The sequence below is a fragment of the Palaemon carinicauda genome, chromosome 15, assembly GCF_036898095.1.
Source record: "Palaemon carinicauda isolate YSFRI2023 chromosome 15, ASM3689809v2, whole genome shotgun sequence".
NCBI lineage: Eukaryota > Metazoa > Arthropoda > Malacostraca > Decapoda > Palaemonidae > Palaemon > Palaemon carinicauda.
Genome location: NC_090739.1, coordinates 73,926,080 through 73,944,955, shown reverse-complemented (window position 1 = coordinate 73,944,955; position 18,876 = coordinate 73,926,080). Strand labels below are relative to the sequence as shown.

Here is an 18,876-nt window from a genome sequence, read left to right as displayed (position 1 = left end):
TTGGTTTGTCTTCCAGTTCATAACAGGTTTATTAGAATCTTTTGAAAATTTTTATAACTTTGTGAAGATGATTTTTAAATGTTCAAAATACGCCAGATTTGTTTGTTGGTTTTAGGGTGTAAAGGAGAGAGATGCAATCGTTGAGGGTAATAATAATTACAAACGTAAGAATCATCTTTAATTAAAAGGTATCTCTTAACTTTCCCCTCGTAGTTCAAGATGACGGGATTTTTACCAAATCAATATAGAAGAAACAACTGCAGAAAATAGAACATGAAAAGAATTTGAAGGGGTTTTTGTGTTGACCTACCTATGGGAGATAACGAAATTGTATAGAGACGAATGCCGGGGTGGGCACGGGGCTGGGATAAGTGATGGGGAAGCAATAAGGTCTACATCTTGGTTTCAGATGACGTTGGTTCAACCTAATCCCATCATGTAGGTTCTCTGACACGGATACTCTTACCGTGTGCTATCTTTACTTTCTTCGTTCGCTGTTTCTCTTCTGCCACTTAGAGAGGGAAAGCCCTCTTGTGCCCTGTAAGGCAAGACTATTCCTAGGGGTTGTGTCCAAATAAGAGAAAGAGCATTATGATTTTTTTTCAATCTCTATTTGAAGTATGTTTTTAGTTCTGTCAGCTTTTCATTTGATTAAAACTTTCATGAATATCTAACGTGAGTAAAAAAAAAAATAGTTGTTAACAAATAAGCTATCGATGTTTGTGAAATTCAGAAATAGATAAATAACATTAACTATAGGTTGACATTCTCCTAATGAATTATACATAAAACAGAATTATGTTATACTTCAATAGTTATAACTCTTCAAATGTAAAGATGGAGAGATAAAACATGATCTTCTTTTGAATGAAGGGATGAACAGGACCGGGGACCCACTCAGGATTCGTGCCTCTTTAAATGTCTTATTATTGAAAAAGCGTCAGGGAAATATACTGTGTAAGTTTGATTAATTATTTGCCATTTGAAGGGGAAAGGAGGATTTACTTGACCTGGTGGTGAATGGCAGTTCTCTTGTAAGCGAAGAATGAAGGCAGGACTACACTCCTTGTTTGTCTTCTCTTAACACGACTTGAAGAATAAGACACAGGCCAGTAGCGATAAGAAGGCTTCAGGATGTTTTACGACGAAAGCGGAGTTCTATGAAAACTTGGATCCGACGTCTTGCTGGCAATGACAATGGGACTGTGAGAGTCCCGAGTGTTTGAAGAGCTCCAGTAGAGAAGACCTTTTCCATTTGAATATTTGGACAAACTCTTGACTATTTTCTCCCTTTCGTTTTTATTACGACTTGAAGCAAGTCTTGCTTATACACCATGTCAAGTCTTGTGTAGGAACGGTTTCCTAGGAATTGATCAGTAGCTTGATGCCTGGCTGTCGTATGGCAACGGGTAGACAGTTAAACTTATACCTGGTCTGCTCTTGATAAGAGACGGAGATGAATACTCAATTTTATTGATGTCATTTCCTGGTGCTGATTTGCTTATGCCAGTTTTTACTTAATGAAGTTTTTTAAGTAGTTGATATTATACACTTATTAAAATTTTCTGGGAAATTTGTTCAGTTAGTTCCTCCAAACAGGATTATATAAGGTCAAGGAACCCCATGAGACGGTGCTTTTATTTGCATATCATTATGCATTGATGCCAAGTGCTCACGATGTGTAGTCATAGAGAGATAGAGAGATGTTGATCTAAGTAACATCATTTTTATGTATTGCCGCGTAATAATGATCCTACTTGAAAGTAAAGGGTCTATATTTCTCTTTAGTTCCGTGTCCATGAGAAGTTCTCTTTGTGATTTGCGAGAATCCACCACTATACGGATGTTGATGTGCCAGTTTTTTTTCTCTTACATTAGTAACCATCTCACTGACATGACACGATCTCTCTCTCTCTCTCTCTCTCTCTCTCTCTCTCTCTCTCTCTCTCTCGTGGCTGAAAGATAAGCTATGACTTATGCTCTGTTACACATTGCATGTGTGTCACATAAACATTATTTCATTCTCATACTCAATGTTAGGATCAGTCTGTTATTGCTACCGGAAAGAAGGGATTATTCAGCGTGTATTTTGCAAAGAGAAACCTGAAGTTTCAAATGATAGGACATTGCAATTGCTCTAGGATTTTGATTTCACTAATGAATTCAAATGTTCCCTTAGTCTAAAAAATCCGGTTGACATAGCTATTCAATTATATAGGACCCTTCCAGTTGGTCTACCTGTTATAATTTTCAATAAGTCCCATAATATTTATATAACATTTTGCAGAGAATGAAGTTTCTATCAATATGGTCATTATATGGAATAAATTCGATGTTTTAGTATTTTTTACATATGTTTTTATTCACGAAATATGATGAGTGAAAACGTATGGTGTAACTAGATAAATATTTTGAAAATTTCAAGTGAATACTCTGAATAGGTTGTTCTTTTCTTCTTACTGAAGTAGGCTTTGTCCCAAATTCTGTACAGTAAAGCTATAAATGATGGTAAGACGTTAGTTGAAAAAATCTTAAGGCCTTCAGAAAATGTATGTCTCGTTGATTATGCGTCCTCAATAGCTTAATTTATGTGCCATGTAAATGTTGTTTACTCAGTACTTTTTCATTCTATGTATTCATTATCATCATCACATCTCTTTTTAGATTCCAAACTTCTTTTCTTGAATCAACATTTGAATGTTTTAGTTAAATTGTAAGGCTTCATTTCGTTGTATGAATAATTAATCAAAGAATTTCATTGGCTTCATTTGTGCATTGTGCAGCACAACTTACGTATTCTCGCTCACTCTTCGTTTCCCGTTTTATTTATTTAACAGTTTATTTACCATGAGGTAAAATGTTCAAAAATGTTCCTGTTAATGTTAAAGGATACGAACTTGTGCATTATAGATTCAAATAGATGCAGAGTGCAGAGGGTTTATGTCTAATGAATTGCTGCAGTCATTCATTGTTTATGATGCAAAAGAAAAAATGTCTTAATTACGAAAATAACACGTGAAGAGAAATAACAAAGTTGATTAATACTTGTTACGATTCACCTTTGATATCATCTCGGTTGAATCAGTAGAACTTCAAAAGTTCAAAATTGCAGCAAATGTTTTTATGTTGAACAGGCTGACATAAGTCTTTTTATAGTTTATATATGACATATCTGTTTTGACGTTGTTACTGTTTGTAGAATGATTTTTTGTTAATTTATTCTCATTATTTATTAATATCCTTTTTTCCTTTCCTCATTGGGCTATATTTCCCTGTTGGAGCCCTTGGGCTTATAGCATCTTGCTTTTCCAACTAGGTTTGTAGCTTGGCTAGTAATAATAATAATAATCAGTGTGAGTGGAATCGCTTTAATTGGCTCCATTACACCCTTATTTCAATTTAAGAGAAAATTGGTTTAGTATGGCTTACACCTATAAAGTAAAGAATTTCTATAGTTAAAGACACAGTTGTTTAATAGGCACAAGTATTCTGCTTTTGTAGTTCATAATAGAGTGATCCAAATTATTCCTCGTGTAGGTGTTAGAAGGAGACAGTTGAGCGTCGCTGTAACCTGAATCTGAAATTCCGTCCAAGCAGTCAGTGAGCGATGTAGTCATTGCATGCATGACCACTTGCTTGTCTTTCGACAGCCACAGGTGCTCGTGTCAGCGGTTGCCTTTCAGCATCCACCGCACGTTCCTGCATAACCAGTTATTGCTGTCATGTTAACAGCTATAGATGTAAGCTTCTTAATTTAGTAGCTATCCAATATCAACGGTTCTTGTCTTTCGGTATTCCCAGAGCCCTCTTGCAATGAGAGTTGTTTAGATTAAATATAATCTGTTCTTAAGAATTGTAGTTGAAATAGAAGTGCAAATTGATTTGGAAGCAGGATAGCTAATTTGTTTTTAGGTTTGACAGGAATTGAAGTCTATGAGAATATTTTTTTTTTTTTTCCTGCGGCGTTCATATTTAACCCGTTTACTTGGAAATTCAGATCTTTAATTATACTGCGGAATCTTTCTTGTGATCGACAATTTTATATGAAGTTTAGTGAATGCACGTAAATATGATTAATATTTTTTGATTATTAGCCGTGTTTAGAGGAGATATACAGTATATAATGATAAAATTTTGAACTCACTTACTTGAATAAGTATTAATTCATAAGAAAAATAGAGTAAAAGGCACGGTAAGATTAAAAAAAAATCTTTCACGATTAAAACTGATGCTTACCACTTAGTTTCTTGAATCATTTAGAGATATCAATGTAGAAGTTGGCGAGTCCTAGAGGAGGCAGTGGTTTGTGTCATAACATATTCATGAGGACGGTCGCTTACGAGGAAGAAGGGCATTCCAGGCTAGGTACCAGATGCCTCGTGTCTTGGGGAAGATGGGAGGGAAGGGTCGGGGTTGTGTTTATTCAGATTGTTTAGTCTGGAAGGTATTTGGATTAGTGTTTTGATATGCTAATAATACTACTCCAAATTTAATCTTCTACTTTTTTCGGTTGTGAAAACAATTTTTTCATGATTATTATTGACTAATTGAGAGACTTAATCTTCGAAAAGTTAACAGTACTAATACAGTGGTTGTCATATAATTGATTCAACATAGGACTGGAGAGAGAGAGAGAGAGAGAGAGAGAGAGAGAGAGAGAGAGAGAGAGAGAGAGAGAGAGAGAGAGAACACAAGAGGATTCAAGAGAAAGTAGTTATAATGAGGAAAATTTTGAGTGATGAAATGGAAGCAATAGCCCCTGTACATGGTTTTTTGCTGTAATGACATCCGTGACACGATGGAAAAAACTAAATGGGCGGAAGTGTGGCTCATATTTTAGTTAGTGCAACGTTTAAAGAGCTCTTCTATTTGCTGAAATTACTCCCTCCTTGTGAATAAAACAGTGTTATATTAAGTACCTTGTAAAGTGATGGATTATAAATTCTCTTAACTATCGTGATGAGATTCTACCAACGTTTTTTGTCAACTTCAAAATCCACCCGTCCAACAATGAACATAATTCATTTAATCAGTGTCCGTTCGTGTATGTTACGGCGAAGCCATTTGACTTGGACTTTGTCTTTTTTATTCCGTCTTTCAAGACTTGAGGAAGCGTCGTCCTGAGCGTGCCAAGTAACTCAACCACTTCCGTTGATTTCACTTGATTATGCTGAGCGCGAGTTTCGGAACAACACCCAGTCACGTGTCTTTGAGGAAGGAGGGGCTGGGGCAACCCCCCTCGCTGTTTTTTATTTTTTTTATTTTTTAGGGGTTGGGTGTTCGAGTCGGAGTGCTCTATCCACTCCCCTGATACTAATCCAAATATCTTGTGAGCCAACTACTGTATTTATTCCCTTTGCTTCCTGCTCTTGAAGGTGAAAATGTGTATTTAATTTACCACTTGCAGCCGTCTTGCATTGCAGGTTGCAGTCTAACCATCGTGTGATTATTTTATTTGTTTTATATAACTTGAGAATATGCAAACCTCAGCCTGAAAAGTTCCTCTTAACGTCAAAACTATTCTCCATTGCATCTCTAGATTTTCATCGGATAAAGATCCAGGCCCAAACTAGAAAGATGCTTGGGGCTTCGGCAAAGATAAGTAAAGGGCCATAATAGATACCTGGGAACAAAAGAAAGGAAAGATACTTAAGAGAAGGTCTATTTATCTCTCGCCTTATATGTAGCGCTGCCCTGGGTAAACATAATAGTTTCGAAGACGCTACGAGAATATGAAAGGAGAAAATGGAGGGAGAACTTCTTGATCTTGGGTTTCTATTCTTTGGTCCCGAAGGCAAATCACTAAGGAAGATCTTCGAGTTTAGCTTTTCATTCTAATTTTGGGGTGGGTGTACGAGCGTGTTATTTGATGTATATTTCAAGATGTCTTGAAATTATAAACGAAGGCTCCTACAATACCTCGACTTTGGTGTGTGGATAAGACGTTTGTTTGTTGGTTTTATTTCTTTCATTATTTTTGAGGATAGTTGTTTTTTTAGGATATCAACAAAAATGCTAACAATGTTTGGATATTCTATAAAACTCTTTTTCCTCTCTCGCTCTCTCCTTTATCATGTAACTTTGAATGAATTCTTTCTGGGAAAGTTCATGGATTTATATGTGATTGCTTTGCTTTTAGTGTGACAGAAAACAGATGGTACCTTGCCTTGATCACCACCTTTGATCAACGCCGCCACGTCACTCCAATTTTCCAATACCTTTACTGGATTTACCGGATGTAAAGACCAGACAGGGTGTCATTTTTACAGTCGTTCCCTGATACTTCCACGGAAATCCAAATCTCTCTCTCTCTCTCTCTCTCTCTCTCTCTCTCTCTCCGTCAAATTATGGGGAATAAACAGTTGAAATTTTATTGCCAGAAAAACTAATAATCACCTAAGTTCATTATGAAAGCTCTTAAAGTTGGAAGGCACACGAAAATGCTCCTTCCCTGCTGCTTTCGTTAAGTGTTGGTCAAACACCGGCACCGCACTGATGACGACGCGGGTGTAATTCATCATGGTTGGCCCCTCGTAGTAACAAGTCGACTTAAACTGATGGATGGCGCTGGCCTGTGTCTCCCTCCGGTTTTTATGCGTTGCTTTCCATTCTCTCTTCGGGAAGAGGAGTGTTAAACGCTTTTATTGCTTGGTCACTTTACTTGTGAAAAGTGCTGACGTGAGTTTTTTTTTACCCACCGGTGCAACTTTTATTTCTAAGAGATAGTTTTAAAAGTTGTTTCCGTTAAAGCAGCATTTTTTTATAGGTTGACATGATTTGGAAACAAATGTCAGGTTGGAGCTTGTGGGTGAGATTCGGGGAAAAATATACTTGTTGTTACGCTAACATCAATGTTTCATTTATGTATGGGGTATCTCGCTAAATTATGTACAAATGCGTGACAGTCGCCTTAGTGCGTCGAAAAAAGAGAAAAAAAGGTGTTGTATGTGAAGTTGTAGGGGCTTTTATCGATCCATCTACATGATAATTATGCCATGAAAAGTTGTAGGCTAATAGGATAGTGTCTTGCCATAAACTCATTACATAATTCATTTTGTACCTGCTTGGCGACAATATTTATCTTGTATTGATTTTCACCATTTTATTGCTGTTGGCATTAAACCTGCTGGATATGTGGATTCACAAGAAAAAAAAAGGAATGGTGTGTGTGTCAGTCAGTCATATCACACTGCCCTCACCTGCCGCTAGCCACACCTGTGCTGACTTCCTTCTCCTACTTCGTCGTAGTCTCTCCTCTCTTGTGGCTCTGTTTTATTTCACATTTTTGGTATCATTGCTTCATTTTTAATAATTGCATTTCCAGGTAATTTAGTGTAACGGATCTCCTCACCTTCCCTTATTAATCTGGCGTGAAATTCTACTTAGCCGGTTTATGAGAAACGAATCGTATTTTCTATTTTGGGAAATTTTTTTTTCTTTGGTAAGGAACGTAAAAAAATTATTGTGAAATATCTTGAAAAGCAACAGGGCTTCAAAAATTATTCGTTAAAAATCAGTCTAACGATTTTGTGTGTGTGACGCCCTATCATTTCCTCGTGGTAATTGTTTTGAATCTCACAAGCGAAAAAAGTTGAAATGCCGTTTCTATTTGTAGGGTGTTGTCATAAGGAAACACAAATTGAGTGGCATTTAATTTCGCTGGTACCAGTTTCATTAAAAGTCCTTCAACGAAAGACCGTAACATTTACACATGCAAACAAGTCTTGATATCTATGATGATTTTTAGGAATGTCGTTGCTGTTTTTGTGTCGGAACCAGATACGCAGTTGGCAAATTAGCATTTTATTGGGCCATAACATATATCTATCTTGCTTATTAATAGGAAAATTGATCATTTGGAATATCATAACTCCCAAATAGTGTGTATAATTGCTGCATTCCTAAATGGCGTTTTTAATATAGTTTTAATGAAAAATATTCATGAACTCTATTTTATAAATCTTTTCAAAGGTTATGTTAAGACTTTTTTTTTATTATTGAAATAGTGAAAGATAAATGTTAGATTAAGTATGTGTATGGCTATTTCATAGTTTATATATTATTTGGCATCTTTGTTTGATCTAACTAGTTATCTTATTGTCAAATTCGTATTTATCTTTAATGGTTCAGTCTTTACGGTATCTTTTTTTTCTACTGGGCTGCTTTCCCAATTGAAACCCTGGGTCTTATTGCACACTCCTTTTCAACAACGTTAATGTTTCAAATTATATTACAACGCAAACTAAAAGTCTAATCCATAGAATTACCTTCCAACCAGCAAAATCCTTTTTTTTTTGGGGGGGGGGGTTTCCGTAAGGGTTGCATATATCTGACGAGTTCGTTTTCAGGCTGAACATTCCACTGACAGAACACATCTTGAAAGAACTCCTGATTCTTGCATTAACCCCGATCTCCTGTAGTCTTGTAATTCTTTTGTGTTAAAGATGTATTTTAGCGATTAATAGTCCTGATAGTTTTCCTCAAGCGCCTTACTCGATGCAATTCTTGATGCATTTTCTTTGGTATATATTGTATATTGCTAGTTCTTAACACAGTAGTTAACTATCTGATCAGTTATATTATCATAAAAATGTGATCCCTTTGACAGCGTAACTTTCTCAAGCATTACTTCTCCAACCCTTACGCGCACTTGGCATTAATAACGAAAGCAGTGGTAATAACATGGCCATAATTTCTTCTTTTTAGCAGTCTTCAGTGCAATAGCGGATGTAATTAAAAATGGAAAGATAAATTTGCGGTAATCTATCTAGACCCGAATATGCAGTGCACGTGCATAATACCAAAGACACCTTGGGTTCTACCACATTCCAAGGCTAACATCGAACATTTAAACTTATCGTGACGCCTATCACACACAATGCTAAATTCTTCTTTCAGCATTTTATTGTTTGTTTCCAATAATCGAGCATTAGTTTTACATCCGGTAGGTGGTGTTCTAACTTGGGAATGCTCCTGATTAGCATTTCGTGGGTCCAAGAGTTCGAACCCAGCTCAAAACCCTATAGTTTTAACCAGTGGCCACAACTTTACCGTTCTTGTGTGATAGGAATGGGTGGTTAGGGCGAGCTTTGTGATCTACGTGCTGAGTCTTCAGCAGCCATTGCCTGGTTCTAGCTTAGGAGGTGAGAAAGGGCCCCTGAGCTCTAATCAAATGCAAATATGGTCGGTCTCTAGGACATTAGGGGGCAAGTGCAGTGAACTGTCTCTTGTCTGTACCACTTATGAGTGACCTTTTATCCTTCATATTCCAAAATGCTCATCAAGTGAAAAACTGATAAGAGAAGCATTTTCTTCATAATGTACAACTTGTCAATATTCATCTTTTAAAAGGTGAGAATATTCGAAAGGTTAACATAGAAATGAAACTCCATAATCGGTCACTATGTTCACCTTTGTCGAGAAAGGAGAAGTAAAAGTGGGGAGGAGGCGGAGAAAAGAAAGAGAAAGCACTTCCCAATATAAGTCTGAAATGCACGATCGACTAACACCCCCTTATCTTGCCTCTTCAGGGGCGTAGGGAGAAGCCCCCCCCCCCCCTCTGTCTCTCTCTCTCTCTCTCTCTCTCTCTCTCTCTCTCTCTCTCTCTCTCTCTCTCTCTCTCTCTCGAAAACGATACTTTCACTTGAATGGATACAGACAGGGACCTTCATCTGCCTTGGTCCAACTTTAGACACCACTGCGGGACCTGCATATATGCAGTGGATGTCCTTTATTAAGTGCATGTAGAGGGGACGTGAAATTCCATGTTCAAATCACAATAATTAATGGAACATTGGTTTAGTATTTTTATCGGTTGGTATTTTACATTCGCATTTGTGCGCTATATATATATATATATATATATATATATATATATATATATATATATATATATATATATATATATATATATATATATATATATATTCAGATTATACTAAAAAGACTTGGATATATAGGTAGGTGTGGGCCAATGAGTCTTCATTGATGAATGAAAGAAAAACATATTTACTACAAATTGACTTTATGGGGAGAAATAATTTTGAAATTAAATTTGTGGAAAAAAAAAAACTGCCCTTTCAGCAAATCGTGTATTTGAAATGTATGCGACTTCTATTGTTATGACACAGCTCGCATAAGATAATAAATTACCCAATGTTTTTCATGATTTGCGGAAACGCGGGTTCTATTTCAGGCTATCCAAAAAGTAATCTTGCCATTACTGTAAATGTAAATCTTGTTTTCCATCCTGATCAAGAAAGAAAACATGAATCATGACCTATTCGACTGCACTGAACTTGCTTTCCACGGTATAGTTGACTTGTTAAATAGGTTATAAAGGGAATTTTAGACCACTTGCATCATTTCAACGATATATGTTTGATTAATGGCTTAATTGTTCAGGACTGAATGCACATCTAACGGAAAATTGTTTTTAGGGGGAGGAAAATCCCGGGAACCTATTCCGATGGAAAAGATTAATTAAAAATGACAGGGACGTTTGGGCTGTAATGGCTCTTCATTTCTGAATGGTTTTCCCAATACGGAAATTTTAGATTGTGAGTTTTGTTTGTTGTTCTCTTGAAGTAACAGTGTTTAGAACACACACACACGTGTGTGTGTGTGTTTGTGTGTGTGTTAAAGCTCAAAACAGCTTATTTATTTGCTTCCTCTGCAGACTTTTCCTTTCCCTCAAATGTCTTACAATTCACGCGTGGGTTTATCGATTGAGATATGTGCCTCCGTATAAAAGAAAAAAAAAAACGGCTGCAGGGTGTTGTCGAGGGCATTATCCCAACCACCGAATATCAAGGGGGGGGGGGGTGTTACTGTAAGAGGGAAAAGGGGGAGGTCGTGCCTGCAGGGGCTTACCCGATGTAAGGAGATCCTATATGCTGTAGAAATATCTCGCAAATTTCTCGTTTTACAGCTGGAATTTGAGGTTTTTGTGTACCATTGCGTACCATCCAAGTTTTGATGTTGAAGGGCAATTAATGAACTTCGTTTTATATCTAGTCGAAAAGGTGCAATAGTCTCATTTTCAAGTTTCCGCTCTAAGTAACCGGAAAGAAGGACTTTGTCTGTGTTGCTATCTGCCAGGTGTTTTGCAGGGATGCTTCGACAAAAATGCACATGGGGCGTTTCCTATTTGGGAGGTTCAGCGTACTGCAGGTCTTCTGTTTTCTTTTATTTTCGAATTGTTTCTGTTTCGCAATGAAGATTATAGTCGTTTATACATCGGTTCGTTTTCAACGATGCATTTTAATGAATTATCACTGCCTCTACAATCGTAAATGGATTGTGAAGGTTTTTATTCGGTTTGATAAATGTATACTGTTAAATTTCAACAATGCACCTGGTTTACTAATGTATGAATGTATGTGTATGTATATAAACAAACGTCAATGACTGCTGTGTAACGTTCAGGATCGTCTCTCTCCTCTCACTGCTTCCCTCTTAACATTCACACACCTATTCAAGTTCTCATGTCTTCTCGTTCTTCCGGAACCAGTTTTCACCCTTGCCAAAAGAGGCTCGCCATTCTCACCACCACCGGTGTTGATATCTACGCTCTCACAGGAGTCATTAACAAAATTTCGGCTCTCTCTCTCTCTCTCTCTCTCTCTCTCTCTCTCTCTCTCTCTCTCTCTCTCTCTCTCTCTCTCACTCATATATATATATATATATATATATATTATATATATATATATATATATATATATATATATATATATATATATATATATATATATATATATATATATATATATATATATATATATATATTCAATCGAAAGAAAAGATTATTTAAGGAATTAATTGGGTATATCGGCTTAAACAAGAATGATGTGTGGCTCGTGCATTTTTAATGAAATAGTTTTTTGTTTTTTAATTTGGAAGTTCTATGGAATAAAGTATGACTTCTGTGGACCAGGGAAAGACTTATGATAGAATTGTTATAGATTCAATGATGACGGTGTTGGGAGGTATGGTGTAACAGGTAATTTGGCAACATTGATTTGTAGTTCTCTCGAAAGAAATCAAAGGAATTTTCAGAGGATCTGATAAGGGTTCGTGAATTTGGTGTGAATTGGTTAATATTTGTTGTGATACGGTGATCGTTGATTAAAAAGAAGAACTATAGATACTGGGGAATTAATTAAAATTTTCTAAATGCTTCAATTTGTAAGTAATTGTTATCGGATGTTAGGCCATAATGGTGAATTGAAGTCATAGAAATTAAACATGTAATGTCAACATGACTTTCAAAAATTAGGAATGGTTTGCTTATAACTATTTGGAGCAAATGTAGTTAAAACATCAAACTGAGAAAAGTAGATCTTAGAATCTTTGAAGTAAAGAAGATAACTTCAGGTCTGTAGAAGGCATGAAAGAGAAAAGAGAGAGATGTTTATATAAGAAAATGATGGATGTACATATGACATTTCAAAGAACTGGGCTTTGTGGAAGTGAAAATTGTGTTAAATGCACTTTATGGAAAAAGAGTAGACGCTGGGGCCTCCAGTTGATTGTAATGTTTCGTGTCACTAAATTTTCTTCGAGTATGAGCCTAGGTGGCTTGATTTTGGGGTGTTTTGATATTACAGAAAGAATGCAAGTTGGGGAAGGAAAAAAGTTAGAAATAGAAACCGTGTTTAGAGGGATTCGTTGTGCTGCGGGTGAGTCTGTTGTGTAGATGTATCTAGCTGGTAATGAAGTTTTCTGCTGGGGGGTTTTAGCCACGATTCATCAGGGAAAACAATTATAGCAATTATTGTTATTGTTTTTATCTGTCTTTATCCATTCCGGTTAAAGCAAAGCTGATGTTATATATCTTAAGTTTAGATTAATGTAAGAGTTACGATGAGAGATCTCCTAATTCCTCCGAATGATGGTTGCGTGCAGAAGGAGGTACGCCATTTTCGTATCCTTGCGATTGGCTGCTGATCCAGTCAAGATATATAAAGCTTAATAGAAAGACGGCGAAATAGTCTTGGAATTCGTGACGGGATGTGAGTCGATGTGAGACGAAGGGAAGAGACTGAAAAATGGTGGGTGGCGGCCGACCGTGTATTTTGGTGGACACTCGACTTCCGAAAGGCGGGACCCACTTGCACGCCCGTTAACCGTCACAGTTCCCGTCACTACCATTGTCATTTATCTCTCTCTCGTCCATAGTTCTTGAAGATGTTTTTGTCTGAGATGAAATCTTAATCTTTATTTTATTTTATGAAGGATGTTAAGTCTGTATCTGTGAAATAACTTTAGTCTAAGTGTAAATCTTGGACACAATTATGTTGTAATAAAGACAGATGGTCTTTGAAGGATAATGAAAGGAACCATTTTTGGAAAGTGTCATTGAAAAGGAAAAAGAAGTTTCATGCGATATTTTGTGCCCACCTGTCCCATCCAAAGGGAAATGATAAGGATTTGGTGGCTTTTGTAATCAGACAAGCGTAGCCGCTCGGAGTACGTGGGCTGAGAATAGTGGGCACGCCTGGCCCCTTAGCAAGGTTGGAAAGGCACGCCCACTCGCGCCCACACATCTCACAAAAAGTAGAACAGGTGTGCGCGCACACACGCAATAGGTATCCTGGCCGATCCTTGTGTCGCCCGTAATCCTTTTACATAAGATGGACTTTAAGATTGTGGGATAATGTGATAAGAGTTGTAAAGTCATGTCGATCGAGGGATGAGTTTGATGCAGCCTGTGACTGGAACTCCAGCGATGTCATACTGTGGATACCGTCGACAGCAACAATGGTGAGTCTATACCACGGTTATATTTCTTTGTCTAGTTTTCATTACTATGAACCGAGTGTGTTCTCTGAGGGACTAATAATGCTTCGAGTACATAGTTTAGCCATCTCCCCCGGTGTTTATTCCATCCCCCACGTTGAAGTCGGATTAGATTTCTTTAAAAGTTCATAAGCACACAATGAAGTAAGAGACTGATTAAGGTCTAGCTTCTGTTTATAACGACTTCAGTTGCTGCTTCTGAAAATTATTAGTGAATTTAGAAAAAGTCATCTCTTAGATTTTATTCAGTTTGAAGAGAATACTAGGAGACTCCTTTTGCTTTTCTTCCTCTCATTATACTTCCTAAGGCTTTACTTTCCTTTGTCCTCCAATTTTAAGGAGGTTTTTTTATGCAAAAACTCCTCCCAGATTCGACCACGCACCAAGGGGTGGGACAAACTTTGGGTTTAGGATGGTTATGATCACGGTCTCAACCGTGGTTATGATGAAGGCCTATCGACAGTTTATAGGCGCCAGAAAATTTCATTAACATTGTGCTGTCATTTTGACGAAATATCACCCATCTTTTATTGTTCTTATTATTCTTATCTACATCAGAACTCCTCTCTCAATATGATTCCTCTAAATCTAAAAAGTAATGTCTCCCTTCAATCTCGTGTCACATTTGCACTCTGAACATTTTCGTAACACCCCTTCCTCCCATAAGATCTGAACCTTTGAAATATGAAAGATAGTCTGCTTCCCTTTCAATTTTCGGAAATGATGGAATGTTCTCTGAAAAGAGAAGTCTTGGGGGAGCCTTCTGCTCCGGGATCTATAGAGACGGATAGAATGTGATAATTCTCCAAGAGCAGAAACGCGTTTTTTTCTCCATTTCTCCTTGTTCTCCTCCGATCAGAGCAGTCATAGGAGATTAGATTGGACTAGTAATCTATGTAGATGAAAAGATATACATACATATACCAAGGCACTTCCCCCAATTTTTGGGGGTAGCCGATATCAACAAATAAAACAAAACAAAAAGGGGACCTCTATTCTCTACGTTCCTCCCAGCCTGACAAGGGACTCAACCGAGTTCAGCTGGTATTGCTAGGGTGCCACAGCCCACCCTCCCCCGTTATCCACCACAGATGAAGCTTCATAATGCTGAATCCCCTACTGCTGCTACCTCCGCGATCATCTAAGGCACCGGAGTAAGCATTATGTAGTTAATAATGACTTTAATGTTACTGGCATTAATAGAGGTAAATACTAAATTGTGCTCTAACAATTTGAAGGAAAATCAGATTGGGCTTAGAATCCTTTGTTGCTTGTAGGCCATCACAATGCTAGATCTCACATAATAAAACGTCTGTGATTCAGTGTTTAAATTAACAACCGCAGGAGTTATTTACTCAATGCTAGAACCAAGTGGAAAGTCACCAGCAATGATAGATTTTTTTAAATGTCGCTCATCAAATACTGGTGTAGGGAATATAATTGTGGAATATCTTTTCATGTTGTTATACTTTTTTCATTCTGTATTCATCCAATGTGATTGTTTTCTTAGTTTCTACGTATCTCTAGTAAAATTTGTACTTCGTTTATTTTGTAAGAATCCTTGTTAAGAATTTCGCTCTTATTTTGGCTATATAATCGCATAAATAAATATCTTTGCGCATCAAGAAAGCCTTCCACACCAGCATTACTTTACCTGGATCATGGAGAAGCACCCCCTTTCCCAGTTTAGTCCTTGGGACTTTCCTTCTTCATCCTACGTCAGCTATTAGAAACACACACACACACCTTGACCCACAGAACAGACAGTCCTGAGAGAGGTGACGCTTGTGACGATGATACTGCTCAGAGCTTGCTTACATGACAGCGCTCATGTGCTAAGTCACTCACGAACGGACGTCATCTGATGTGTCCGTTCATCTTGGATTTTCTTTCCAGATTTCAACTGGTAACAGCCTCTCTCTCTCTCTCTCTCTCTCTCTCTCTCTCTCTCTCTCTCTCTCTCTCTCTCTCTCTCTCTCTCTCTCTCTCTCTTCCCGAATGAGAGAAGGGTCTTTTTGTTTTCCGAGGAGGGCAACTTTAACCTTCTTAACAATGGAACTTTTCACCAGGCTTAAGGAAACTTTTCCTAGTCCTTGAATGGTATACAGATTAGACTAAATTTTATCGTTATGTAGGGTATCGAACAGCTTAATGAAATCCTTTGTTTTTATTTATAGTCTTTTAATTTTATTAATTCTGTCTGTGGAATTACTGAATAAAAAAAAAGGAAAGGTTCATTTTACTTAACTTATTTCGAGCCTTCTCTCTCTCTCTCTCTCTCTCTCTCTCTCTCTCTCTCTCTCTCTCTCTCTCTCTCTCGTGTGTTGTCAATTGAATACCAAACTCTATAATACTTCGTGACAGCCGACATACCAATTCACTTGAGATATTGTGGGAGTGGCGGAGGAAACTAGCCGAAGGTAAGAAGGAAAGCGAGAATATTGTAATTGCAAGTCATATTGTAGTCTAGTTTCTCTTGGCGTCTGTTATCTGAGGCTGTATTGTTTCGTCTCTGCTTTTCATAGATGCCTCTGGAAATATCGACGTCCTTGGCAGCATTGAGTAGCCGTTTGCTTCACTGACCTATTTAAGACCCATTTCTGTTCATTCTCGTCTGCCTTTGATTTTATTAAATATAATTTGGCGGTGGTCTGAAGCGGCATATCTTTTTAGTCTTAAGAAATTTAGGAATACTTGTTCATAGTCGTCAGAATTTCGTTGCTTTGTAAATTGAATGGAACATCCCCGACAGGAAAGCTAGAGACTTCTCATTTCATTCCGTTATTGTAACCTCAAACGATAAGACCATTTCAGTGCTGTGGAATGGCCCCAAACTGGTAAGGGCTACAAGTTTCGATATCGGTGTTACATAAAACTGAGAGCTACGCAACTAACAATGTATAGTTATTCGAATGTTTTTAAGAGGGTAGTCATTCCCTAGGGGTTAGTGCTTGCTAATTCTTGATTTCCTTCTGCGACTGCTGCTTCTGCCATTCAACGCAATTTCAGTGTCGGTAACTCAAGATTGCAAACTCAACAGCCTCAAATCCATAGATTGTGGACAGTGCTACTACCCCTGCCAAATCTGGAGCCCCAGCCATCTTTTCCAAGAACTGGAAAACTCGTTCGCCTTAGAGTTTTATGAAAGATTTTAAAGAGGCACTGCCGATTCAGCTGCTGCTGAGCCGCCGAAAATTAATCCGCTCCCCTTCCCAATCAGTATAGTAAATTCACAGCAGTGCTGTTGAAGACCTTGGAAATACTGTATATGACATTATGTATCGTGCCATAAAAAAGTAATTTTGGATTGGTTACATCGATAATGATGGTGGTGATAGACATTATTGTTTTATGATGATAATAAAAATTATGATTATTATTATTATGAGGTATAAGAAAAAAAAATACTGAAATATTACGGTTAAATTTAAAAGAAGAAAAAGCTTCCGCTATACGGCTGTTAATTCGTAAAAAAAATGGATTATATCTCGCTTGAGACTTGATATTGATGTGCGTGTTTTGCTCAGGTGAGAAGGTTTTTATTTCTTTAAGAATAGGTTAAACTTTTATTTAGAAATAGTTGTAACTGGTTCTTCTGTATAATTGTTCTCGCTAGCATCTACAAATTTTCATAAGCATAACCCGGGTTTCATCGTTTTGATAATAATCATTGTTCTTGAACACTATTAACTTCACTGCCCACTTGATTGTGTAGTAAAAGGGCGTTGTTCTTTTAGACTCTAATATTAGCTGGTTGAATGCTTGTTACGTCTGCGTACTACTGTAAGGGAGCTAAATGGGTTTGAGGTAAAGGTTGGCAAACTTCGATTAGCTACGTTCGTTCGTGCTTAAAACTTAACAGTTCACACGCGCGTGGGCGCGTACACACTCGTGTGTGTGTATGTGTATATATATATATGTGTGTGTGTGTTTGTGTGTTTATGTATTATATTCATAATTACAGACATATGTTTGATTGTGTATGGTTGTGATAAAAAGAGAAGATAGTATTTTTATTTATATAGCTTATTTGGAAGGTTGTTGAGGTCACTAAGACAATTGAATAAGAAAAACTAATATTGAAAAAAGTTGCATATTGGGGAAAGCTGACTTTTTTGAGAATGGGACGCTTTATGGTAGCGTAGAGGTTGCCTGTGTGCGGGTGGGGGGGAACTAGAACAATAGAAGATTAATGATCAAATATACTGAATAAGAAATGCCAATGGTGAAATACTGTTTTAAGAGAATGCAACAGGTGTTTTTTTTTTCAACTTCTTGGAAGATTGTGTCTGTGATAGTCAACGCGCATCTGATAATGGTTTTTTGGGAAGGATTGTCGAGGACGTAAAATCCATTAAGTAAACGAAAATATTTAAAGACAGCTGTAGAAATAGTGCTTCATTTGTATGAGGATAGACTGAAGATTGCAAGAATTAAGGGGCCGTAACATTGCTATGTAAATCTAAAAATTTAGAAAAATACAATGAATGGTTGGGGGAGACTTAGTTATGAAGGAAGGGGTATGAGAGTAAAAGGAACAAAGAGGTGTGTAGGAATCTGAGATATACCCCTAGAATGTTATTGAATACACAGTATTTACCGTAGCCAGTGTCTTTCAGGGTGACAAATAATTTTTATGTAATTTAACCATATTTGGAACTTTATTTTTCTTTGCACCAGCACATAAAATTTTGAAAAACGGTAAAATGCAAACACCTTGACAATTTTTCACTAGATAACAGGGAATGATTTATTAACATTTGAAGGCAAATTCTATGTTAATTAAGACATGATTTAAAGAGTTTAATTTCTCTCAGGACACAAAATGTCGAAACCAGAAAGGGTTGTTTAATGCAAGATGCGTTTTATATATAAAAAAAAGAAGTGTTGAAAGGGCGTAACCCAAAGTATTGCATTTTAGGTTTGGGGCAAATTGAAGTGTCTTTAGGAATGGTTATTTTATCCATAGGGAAAGAGAGGGGTTGAAATATATAAAGGAGAATATAATTGGGACGCAAGTCCGAGGGAGCAGGATTAGACCTAAACCCCTAGTGTGCTTGTTTTGATCCTCCTTGT

The 18,876-nt window shown here is 37.1% G+C and overlaps 1 protein-coding gene across 10 annotated transcripts in view; it reads left to right on the top strand.

Moving 5' to 3' along the window:
• The window catches only part of CdGAPr (GTPase-activating protein CdGAPr), an 805,825-nt gene that overhangs the window by 728,512 nt on the left and 58,437 nt on the right, over nucleotides 1-18,876 (top strand). For 2 of the 10 annotated variants that reach the window (XM_068388525.1, XM_068388526.1), the window contains exon 2: nucleotides 13,237-13,764. The exons of the other annotated variants lie outside the window; for them this stretch is intronic. In XM_068388525.1, coding sequence (XP_068244626.1) covers nucleotides 13,762-13,764 — 3 coding nt within the window. In that variant the 5' untranslated portion in view covers nucleotides 13,237-13,761. The remainder of the gene's footprint in view (nucleotides 1-13,236; nucleotides 13,765-18,876) is intronic. 10 annotated transcript variants of the gene reach the window in all.